Source organism: Anser cygnoides, chromosome 13 (genome assembly GCF_040182565.1).
Source record: "Anser cygnoides isolate HZ-2024a breed goose chromosome 13, Taihu_goose_T2T_genome, whole genome shotgun sequence".
Classification (NCBI taxonomy): Eukaryota; Metazoa; Chordata; class Aves; order Anseriformes; family Anatidae; genus Anser; species Anser cygnoides.
The window spans coordinates 6,443,151-6,453,718 of NC_089885.1; the positions used below are offsets into that span (position 1 = coordinate 6,443,151).

A 10,568-nucleotide genomic window follows, 5' to 3' on the forward strand; every position below is an offset into this window, starting at 1 on the left:
GCTTAACCAACCCAACAGCCTTCTGCAATGAAGTGGCTGATTGACAGACTAAGGGAGAGCAGGGGATGTTGCATACCTCGGTGTCAGTAAGGCTTTTGTCACGATCTCCCACAGAGACGGCACCACAGCATCCTCACAGAGAAGCTGACAAAGTATGGGTTTGATAAGTGAATTTATCAGTCTGGTGGGGTTAGAAACTGGCTGAACAGCCAGGCCCAGACATTCAAAACCCAGCAGGACATGGTGGTGGGCAACCACCTCTAGGAGACCCTGCGTGATCAAAGGGGTGGACTAGATGACCTCCAGAGGTGCCTGCAGACCCCCACTATTCTGCCTTTCTTGGACTCTGGTGCTGTTTGCACAGAGGGAGAAGGTATCCCAGGGCTTTGCCAGGACTGATCAGGTGGAGGAGTCTCTTTACTGATTTTTTTTCCCTCTCATTTAATCCTAGATGGAGAATTTAGAAATGCTCTGTGTGAACACTCAGCCGAGCACCTCCTTGGCAAAGGCTGGGGTCCTCTAAACACTGACAGAGCGATGCTGAGATCGACCAACAAATGTAATTATCTTTTTCACTCAGACATTTCTGTTTCCTAGCAGAGACCGATGACCATCCCTTCACAGCTATTTGGGTTACAGCAGCGTGTGAGTGGGAGAGAGAGGCCTGGTGCTGTGCTTTTTGATAGGCTGTGGCATGAGATTCGCATCTGCTGGTGGTCAGACGCTCTGCTCATCTTTCTCCAACCGCAATAAGCTGCACTGGCCCGAATCAGCGTGTGTGGAAAATCTTCCTCACAGCCAATATTTATAGGTTTGTGCTGCTGTATTTGCTGTTTAATCTCTCCAGGGTCCTTGAAAGGTGCAGGGTGCAACATGTGCCAGAAAGTGACAGAAAAGCTTTTAAAAGTAAACGTGAAAGGAGTTAACTTGCCTCATTTTTTCATGCAGTTCATCCAAGATTAATTGGAAAACATGATTTTAAAGTTTCCTTCCAAAAAGTTGTGGAAGGAATGATGTTAGAGTAGCCTAATATAGAAAATTGTCTCTTTGGAGAGGTGGGTCTGGATGATGGGGGCATGGTGGGACAAGTGGGTGGACTACCTTCATCTACGGCAGTTCATCCTTACTGCAAACAAATAACACACCTGCCCAGAGAAAGAAAGCTTCATCCTGTCACGTATTCTTGAAGGCAACTTCAACTGAATTGTCACCCTGATGGCTGTTGTTGCACGTTGATGCATCCGTTGCAGCTGCGAGGGGCTACCCAAGCAATGTGCTGCTCTAGGGAGGGGACAGAGCTGCTGCTCCCTGTGACAAATCACATTTTTCTGCTGCTGTTTTGCACCAGCACCCTTACACTTCTTTCAGTTGCTTTTAGTTTTGCAGCTCTCCAAGCTCACAGGATGCAGCAGTGCTTCACTATGACAGAATGCACATGGCCTGGGGTGTGACCGTACATGGAGGAACCAAGGAGATGGGAACAGAGAACCTGCACTTTGCTAGGCACAGGGAGAAAGAGAAGTTCATTTAAAAATGAAAACACAAAATTGTGAAATGACTGGCTGCACAGACAGCTGTCTGGCTCAGCATCCATCTCACTCCAGTTTTGGTGGTCACACTGAGCCACACTCGGCAGGGCAGGAAAGCTTTCCCTGTTGCTCTGGGGCACAGCTCTAACCTTCCTGAGCCTCTCGTCTCTCTGCTCCTCAGCCTAGAGCATGAAACTTGGTCCTCAGGTGCTCCTCCAGTGCAAACCCCCTTAAAATGAAATTCCCTTTGTGGAAAGCTTGTGGCACACGGGTGATCCCGTTCTGCATCTGTCTTGGTGGAGAAAGCCCCTGGCAGTGGAACAAGTGTCCCAGAGCCCCTGCCAACGCTAGAAGCAGGTTAGAGGACAAGAAACAGGCTTAGGGAGCTGAGGCCCTCTCCCAGGGGCAGGATGGAAGATGCTTGAGCTGCAAGAAAGGGATGGGGTTGGATCTTTGGCCTCAGGGCATGGAAACAAAATGGGACATCACCTGGAATTTATATTGCTTCCGGCATGGACATAGGAAACTCCTCCTAGGAGAGAAGTCAGATGGGTTCTTCTCCCTGGGTTGTTCTGGCCATCAGGCACTGCATTTCTTGTGGTGGGGCCACTTCTGGGGTGCGGCGCTGCTCTGCCCAGCTGCAGCCTGGCTCCTCGGAACGCAGTGCCACTCCTCCCCGCAGGAACAGCAGCAGCTTCGTGGCACGCTGGGGCGGGAGCGGCTGCTGCCAGCAGAAAACCTCCCAGGAAAGAGGAGAAGAGGCAGCAGGAACAGAGAGGAGCGATCAGCAGGGAAACGGTGAGCCTGGAGCCAGCCCACCCTCGGCACTACCCTCCTGAGCATCAGGAATTCAGCCCCCTGCAAGCAACAACCTGACTTGCAATCATCATTACCTTTAAAATACAGAATTTTTTGAGCCTTTTCTCCTTGGCAGATGCAGCTGCACCATCCCATAGAGCTGCTGGGGACCAGCTGGATGTTCCTGGCAGGTAAATTAGGAGATGATGCCATCCAGCAGGCTCGGGGCTGGATTCTCACCTGGTGCAAACCAGCAGAGGTCTCAGCAGAGATTTGCAATTGGGCGTGGGGATTGCTGTTCCACGTGGATTAGGCTTTTTAAATGGGACAAATTGTTTGTCCTGTGGGGAAGGGCATCTCTGATCCACTGTCTAAAGGCAGAGGAGGTAGAAGCAACTCAGAAGCATGGTACTGAGAATAAACATCCTCTGCAGGTAGGTTCATCTGAGACCAGTATATGTAATAACACAGAATTTATTGCAGTTATGGAAATAATCTCACTGTGGTCTTTATAAAAGCACTGGCTGGCTTGAAGCACAAATGTACAAAGATTTTCAGGGTGAACATCTGAAATGGAAAATAAACCTGTTAAGGTATATACACTGTTTTCCAGATGCCACGGTGTCAGGGAGTGCTGAGCATCTACAGGAGGAGCTTTGGGTATTGCAGGTGTACAAAGATGCTTATAATGAAATGTTTTCTCTTATTTTGTACTGACGGTAGCATGGAAAGTGTATTCTTCTAGAGCAAGTGGATTTTCAATTATAAGCTTGTTTCTTCTCCTTGCAGACATCTTTCACAGTTTGGGGGGGCACAAAAATAAGAACCGGTGGCTGTTTCTAAATGTTGCTAGCCCGAGATCTGAAGAGCCGTCAGGAGGGCTTGGTTTGTTTGCATTCTTACGCCTAACGCCTATCCTTGCGCTGCCAAATCACTGCGAGAGATTACCGGCCGGGGCCGAGGGACAGTTCTCAGGAGGTTTGCAGACAGCAGGAGGCAGCGTGGTGCACGCCGGCAGCTGCCCGTGGGGCAGGAGCGGTGGCGAGAAGGGAGGGCGCTGAGCCTGCGCTGCCGGCTGGGGCTCCTGCTGCTGGCCCCGGCCCCGGCCCCGAGCATCTCCCACGGACGCTCAGGGTCAGCCTGGCAGCCCCGGTGGGGAGAGGACCTCGGGCAGAAATCCCGGCTTCTCCATCAGGAGAGGCACAGGGACTCCTGTCGTGCTGGGACTGCCACCGGCGATTCATTGGCTCTGCGCCTGGGTAGATAAATACCCTGTATTTCATGGCTGCCTTTCTTTCTAAGTAAACAATTACCCCTCCTTTCATTTCCTCTGCCTAAGCTGGCTCCTTCCTCTAAACTCTTTGCCCTCACCTTTTTGCTTGTTTGTTTTTAAAGAATCCGCTTTACAGGCTGGGATTTTAGCAGTGATTTCTGCCTGACTTTCCCTGAAAACTCTTTTTTTCCACTCGGGGCCGGGCCTGTGACCACTCGCAGTCCTTGGAGTGTCGCTTAGAGCCCAAGCCATGACAAAGCCATAAACTGCCACGCATTTGGGGGAAGCAGCTCCATCCTGCGCAGATGTTCACAGGTAGATGTTTTCAGCTCCAAACAAGACCAGGAGCTGGGCTGAGGTGCTTGGGAAGCCCTTTCTAGGCACAGACTGGGAGGGAAGGCCACCCCCCCACACACACAAAACTCGAGCAGAAGTGCTCTCAGCCCTGCAGCCAGACTTCTTGAATCACACCTACCAGCTCGGGATGGGATGTCTCACTGCCTGGTGACGTGATGGTTGATGGCAGTGCTTTGTGAGACGTGATGATCAAGCTGTCCAGGTGCCACCTGTGAGCCGTTGGCACAGCTTCTCCCAAGACTTGCTCCATCTCCCTGCCTTGTCTTCTCTCTGTCTTCTTCTGCCGTCCAGGGCTGCTGGTGCCTTTGCAACAGGCTGTGGAAGCAGAGGGAGCCCTGCAGAGAAGAGTGGTGGTGGTGGGATCCTCGGTGCTGCTTGCTGGGCCAGCTGATGCTGTGCACATCCACTCCGCGCAGTGGGAGTACCTCAATGGCACCGTCTCCCGCGCCATCGTGCAGTACAATGAGGGGTCGCACAATGTGGCCATCCACCCACCCTACATGGGACGAGCCCTTTTCCATCCATCCAATGGATCTCTCCTCCTGGAGGACCTACAGGAAAGCGACAGTGGCATCTACAAAGTGACCTTCAACCTGGCAGAAAGGGAGAGCCTGAAGATCTTGCTGGATGTCCTCAGTAAGTGGTGGGCACGGGAGGGAGGCGTGGGGTGATGGATACAAGCAGAGTAATGTTTCTTGACTGTATATGGACAGACCGTCAGCCAAGCCAAAGGGTTTAGAGAAGGGATTTGGGCTAAGTCTCATGGGCTGATCATGAGGATCTTGGACCAGCCATGGATGGAGACATCGCAAGGGGGACTTGGGGAAGAGCCTCCTGGAGACCTCTGGGTGACCACCGGGTCTGGTGGTGCTGCCCAGAGAGACCTCCTAGAGCATCTGGCTGTGACAAAGGGCTGGACTCCATCCTAGAAGGTCCCTTCCATCCCTTGTTTTCTGCTTTCAGTGGAAGGACGGAGGGACCGGTGGGATTGTGTCCATTGCTAACTCTGCAGCATCTTTAGCAAGGGGTTCTGGCAGGACTAATGGAGCGAAGCCCAGCAGGGTGCTCTTTATGGAGAAGTCACCAAAAACCTCCCCCTCAGACCATACTGGCTGAGCAGCTGTTTGCCATTTGCAGGCGCCAGCCACTGTTGCAGAGATAAGAGCACATTTTAAACAACACACAAGCTCCTCCTGCTGCTCTTGCCAATTCCCTTAATTTGCTCTTGGGATTTCCTTCCTAATAAGGCTGTGGTCATGATGCTACCACAGCTCCTCACCATTCATTTTTCCTTTCTGCTACACAGAAATCTGCCTGGGGACTGCCTCTCTTTCCTCTTCTTATTTTTTTTCATATATTAAATGCTCTGTAATAACTCAAATGCAATAAAAACAATGACTCAGCTAGGAAAAATAAATACATACCAGAAAGCACAGCAGCTCCCAGCAGCGCAGGACCTTCCGGAGAAGGGCACCTGTGATTGCATCCTTGCAGACTCAAGGATGCTGCGGTGAAAACTGCTCCAGCTCATATCTGAGAGAAGTGCTGGTGTTTCTGTCCTCTTTCCAGAGCCCGTGTCTCGCCCTCAGCTCTGGAGCAGTGGCCTGGTGGCCAAGGCCACCGGTGAGGTGCTCTGTGAGGTGGTGGAGGGCAGGGTGGACACCATCACCTGGAAGAAGGACGGGCAGGCGCTTCCCCAGGGCAGAGGTTTCTACGTCTCCGGCAACCTCAGCATTCTGCACCTGAGGGCGGTGAAGAAGTCGGACTGCGGCTCCTACTCCTGCAATGCCAGCAACGGGATAAGCTGGCAGGAGACCTCCCTGAACGTCACTGTTGCAGGTGGTCACAAAAACGGCAGCTCAAGTGGCGCTTCCCCTGGGCCCAGAGAGAGATGGGGAGATGCTGCTCCCCAGCTCCCAGCACTCTTCCTGCTCTCCACCCATCCCCAGCATCCCTGAGTGGTTTCAGCCCCTTCTTCCTCCATGCCCAAAGGCCTGGCCGCCCTCCCGTGAGGCGGTGGCCAACACGTGCCATTGAGTGGAGCTCCCCATCGTAGGATGATCAGCAGCACCTCCCAGTGTCCCATCGCACCTCTGCCTGCCCCCAAGTCATGGTTCTTGGCAGGATGGGCAGAAGGAGGTTGGCCATTCCCTCTTGGAGGAGGTCCCAAGGCCTGGCTGGCCATCCCAGCCCTTGGCAAGGCGATGGTGGGCAGGATGTGGGCAGAGGGTGGTGGGCAGGGTGCCTGTGGGCAGCACACATCCCGGCGCAGATGCTTCATGGACCAGAGCCTCTAGCAGAAGCACTGATCCACCAGCTGGCAAGCAAAGCAAACCCATCGCAGCGATGGGGGAGCTCCGTGGCTCAGCAGAGCCATCCACGCTGGTCCTGTCGGTGGCCTCATTCCCAGAGCCATGAGTTGTTTTTTTCCAGGTCTCTCTCCTCCCCTGAAGGATGTGCTGAGGATTGCAGTGGTCGCCGTGGTCTTTGCTGCTGTCTCAGGATGGGGATTGATTTTTCCTGTCTGCCAGTCCGAAAAGCTACGAATAAGTGAGTCCGCAGTGAGGGGCAGCCGAACCCCCAATTCCCGTACCCAGTGGGGCAGAGCGAGGAGCGATGCTGCCAGAAGAGCCGGTAACTGGCTCGTTCCCCTTCCAGCTGCCTGAACATCTCACCTTCTCCTCGTCTGGCGGGTCTTTTAAGTGTAAAGAGAGAAACCTTCCTTGGTGGATTTTCTTTTTAAGGGAGAAAACTGTTTTTGCTCTGTTTTCTGGCTAGGTTAAAGCCTGGCATTTCCTACACATTTTTGCTCAGAGGATTGAAATGACTGAGTGACACAGTCACTCACTTTATGAGAAGGTTCCATTTTAATGAAGTCTTTAGCACATGCTGTGCCGTGGGCACAGAGCCCCTCACAGCTCCCCTCCCTCCGGAGCAGGCCAACCCCTCCATGCCCCCGACAGGGACCCCCCAATGCTGCGTCCCACCCAGGGGAGGGCTGGGGGCTGGCACGGGATACCCTGGGGGGACACGGATGTCACCTCGCGCTGCTCTGGGTGTCTAGGGGGGGAGCTGTGGCGGTGGCTCAGCGCCTACACCTGCGGGCTGGTGTGCGTCTCCTCCATCCTGGCTGGCACTGCCGGGCTCCTCTGGATGCGAGAAGAAGGTACGGGGCGTTTTGGGGGCGGTGCGGTGCGGGCCCCTCTCCTTTCCCCCATGCAGGGTGCAGCATGCAAGAGCAATCCTTGCTGTGCAAGACACATGGGGTGGGGACCTTAGGGAGATGAACATCCCTGTGTGGGTTAGAGAGGACGGCAGTGCTCCACAGAAGGAACGGACCCGTCTGGGGCGATAGATGGTTTCCCCGTTGTGATCTCAGCTTGTCATGGGCAACCCAATGGGTTAGGCACCCATCCGCACCATTGATGTAGTTACTCCCCTTTACAGAAAGCCCTTTCCCAGGAGTAATTGCAGAAGGGCACTTAAAATGATTAAGGGATGGAGCAGCTGCTTGCAGGGAGAGACTGAAAAGGCTGGAGGGGTGGGAAAGGGAAACGATGGAGCTTTACAAAATCCTGAAGGTGGTAGGCAAGTGGAAGAAGTGATGCTCAGCCCTGATCTGTTTTCTTTCAGGCCCATCCATTGCCATCATATTGCCAGAGATTGTCCTTCTGTACGTGATTGTGGTCACCTTCCTGGTGGCCGCCAACGTGACCTTCCAGCCTACAAAGCTCATCCAGCTCAAAAGCACAACAGGTGAGCTGTTCAAGGATGGCAGGGATGGAGATAAATAAAAAACAGGTGTGGGGGGGTGTTCTTTTGTACAAAATCTCATCCTTCGTGCACACGCTGACGTCTCTGTGTCCTCTTTCCCATGGCCAGCACAGCGCACGATGGGCTATGCGGCTCCCGGCGGGGTGCTCTTGGTGGTGCTGACGAGCAGCTTCCACATAAAGAACATCCACCATCGGCACGGTGAGAAGTTTCTCTGCAATAGCCCTTCCACTTGGCCATCCGGAGCTGGAGCCACTCAAAGAAAATGCAACCGATTGCTTTTTTTCAGGAAAATTTTACTTTTTTTTTTTTTTAATAAGTTTGCACATTTTCACAGTGGCAACCTGTCTTTCTCTTTTCTTTTCCTTCTGACTGAGTTTTCTTCTGCTTTTTCGCCTGTCTGACCGCAGAGGACGGCTGCACGGCGTTTGTGGACGTGACCGCCCTCGCGGTGAGCACGGCAGCAGTATCAGCCCTCCCCCTCCTCGCCATCTTCCTCTGCTGTAAGTGTCCCCTCCTCCGCTTCCCTTGCCACGTATGCGATCTAGCACCAATGTGAACTACACACAACTTGGCTTTCTCTGCTTTAGAGAAGAGCTCACAGCCCCTCTGGTGACCGTTTCCCTTCCCCATTTGAGCCCCGGATGCCATCCCCCAAAATGCTGTGCCTCGCAGGCTCTTTGCCCAGAGCCCGCGAGCAGACTTGTCTTTTCGCAGATCACACCACACAGGGGTGGCAGAATGAACGTGACTCTGGCTGTGCCGACAAGGAAAGGTAGAGCCTTCTTTTGCCTTTTTCCGTATAAATTCACACCATCTTGGTGTGAAAAGAGTGAGATATGAAAATTATCCCATGTCTTAAGTCATAGACCCCAAGAAAGGTGCAGCCCAGCTCTGCCCTCACAGCCCCTGATTTTACACAGGATTTGGAGTAGGATGCTCCAATGGGGTCCATGCTTAAGCACCTGCTCAAATCTCTCCACAAATGTGTCACTCGTGGCCTCAACTTGAAGATTAAACCTTAATTCCTGCTGGTTTCCTCCACGCCCTTTGTATTTTGCTGGTGCTGTGGATGCACTGGGGTAAAGCCCCCAGTGCCCGTCCTGCTCATCACAGCCTCAGTCAGCATCTCTGTGCCCCAGCCAAAACCATCCCGGGCTGGTGGAACAAGTGTTAGACCTATCTGTAGGGGTCTTGTTGGGTTTTGGGGCCATGCAGGGGTGGGTGAGAAGAGAGGCCACCACAGCTCATGCCTCTGCCTGGTGTGGGGCAGGTCGGGACTGGTGGACCAGACCTTTGGCTCCACTGATGTTCAGCACATGGGATTACAACATGGTTTGGGTTGGAAGGGACACTTAGGGACCATCCAGTCCATCCCCCTGCCATGGGCACAGACATCTCTCACTAGATCAGGTTGCTCAAAGCCCCATCCAACCCAATTTTGAACACCTCCAGTGATGGGGCACCCACAGCTTCTCTGGGCAGCCTGTTCCAGTGCCTCACCACCATGACTGTGAAAAATTTCTTCCCTGCAGGTCCTTCAGGTCCTTTGAAATGTCCCTGCCCATCAGCAAGGATCCTGTTCCAACCTGCTAGACATTGGGGGTGTTTCACACTTGGCTGACTCAACCCAATTTCTCCCCAACGCTGAGTTTCAGTAGGTCTGAGCCTTCAATGTACTGATGATAAACAGCAAATAAATTAATCATTTCTGCCTTTTTTTTAAATTCAGTGCAGCACTGGAGGGTCCAAATGCACATTTTCTCTTTTATTTTCCTCTTTAAAACCAGGACACAGGGTAGAGAAGTGCCTTTAAGAACAGTTGCAAGTGTCTCTCTCACTAGTTCATTGTGTCAATGAGGATGCGGCTGTGTGTGCAGTTAACCAAATGTACCCACCCCACCCCTTCCTTCCGCGGTGTGAGGCCACACTCAACTGCTCGCTCCCCATGTGCAGATGATTTCAATGTGCTTTGGAAGGGGAGGTCAGGCTGCTTTTCCCCACATCCACAGCTCTGTGCCCTCCCTGCCCACCCCCGATGCTCTTTGCAGATGGGACAGCATCTCCAAGGACCACTGTCCCCACCAGCAGCAGCACCCACGCCTGCAGAGACCTTGGCGTGCTTCTGAAGCTATTTGCTTAAATGCAAATCTCTCTGCAGAATTCCCCCTGTCACTGGGTGTTGACAGTAGCTACTCTGTTCTCTGATGGGTTTTTCTGCCCAGGATGAAAAATGTGAGGTGTTTTTTGGGGGGGCATCATGGAGGCCAGGGTTTGGGTGTTGCCTATGGTCCTGCCTGTGCTGCAGGGCTGGGGAAGGGGAGGGCTTACTCCAGACAGTGAACAGGAATCTGGATCCTCGCCAATGCCTTGTTGTTTTCCTGCTTTTCCCCTCTGATTATTGTATCAGCTTCAGCAGGAACCATATTTCCTTCCTCCAAACACAACCTGGGACGAGCATGCAACTGAACATAAGCAATTAAATAAGATGGAGACACGAGAAAAATACACACTAAATACACGCTAAAATACACACTAAAATACACACTAAAATCAAAAGTGGAGGTTAGATGCTGAGCATTGTAGGGTTCCCCCCTACAGCTAAGCAGTGATGCTGGGCTGGTTTTAGATACTAGGACACAGAAACTGCAATGTGAGATCTCTCAGACTGAGTCTTCAGATCTCAGAATGTTTAAGGAGCGTTAAACTGAGAGGCCACAGAGGTCATTATGGCCTCAGCTAATTGCACAAAGCAAGGTAACTCATGAACTTAGCAAATGTTGAAAGGGCTTTTAGGCAAGATGCCCCTATCCCACCAGGATGCCAATGCGATATTC

The 10,568-nt window shown here is 52.6% G+C and overlaps 1 protein-coding gene across 2 annotated transcripts; it reads left to right on the forward strand.

Moving 5' to 3' along the window:
* Window positions 1–542: 542 nt before the first annotated feature.
* On the forward strand, window positions 543–9,441 carry LOC106029565 (uncharacterized). 2 transcript variants are annotated; one of them, XM_067004920.1, is made up of 12 exons: window positions 543–811; window positions 2,212–2,327; window positions 2,464–2,518; window positions 4,249–4,593; window positions 5,527–5,796; window positions 6,391–6,507; window positions 7,022–7,123; window positions 7,591–7,713; window positions 7,845–7,932; window positions 8,142–8,234; window positions 8,449–8,506; window positions 9,267–9,440. In XM_067004920.1, exons 3-11 carry the CDS (start codon window positions 2,464–2,466, stop codon window positions 8,474–8,476), a joined length of 1,221 nt encoding a protein of 406 aa, XP_066861021.1. In that variant the 5' UTR covers window positions 543–811; window positions 2,212–2,327; the 3' UTR covers window positions 8,477–8,506; window positions 9,267–9,440. The 2 variants fall into 2 exon arrangements, with proteins under 2 accessions (XP_066861021.1, XP_047926753.2); XM_048070796.2 differs by having other exon boundaries at window positions 545–811; window positions 7,840–7,932; window positions 9,267–9,441.
* Window positions 9,442–10,568: the final 1,127 nt, after the last annotated feature.

Excerpts from the sequence above, each read along its gene's own strand:
- LOC106029565 (XM_048070796.2), top strand. The coding sequence starts at position 2,464 with ATGCAGCTGCACCATCCCATAGAGCTGCTGGGGACCAGCTGGATGTTC. Across the intron at positions 2,519-4,248 it reads CAGCTGGATGTTCCTGGCAG|GGCTGCTGGTGCCTTTGCAA; the intron begins GTAAATTAGGAG and ends TCTGCCGTCCAG. Across the intron at positions 7,933-8,141 it reads GAACATCCACCATCGGCACG|AGGACGGCTGCACGGCGTTT; the intron begins GTGAGAAGTTTC and ends GTCTGACCGCAG.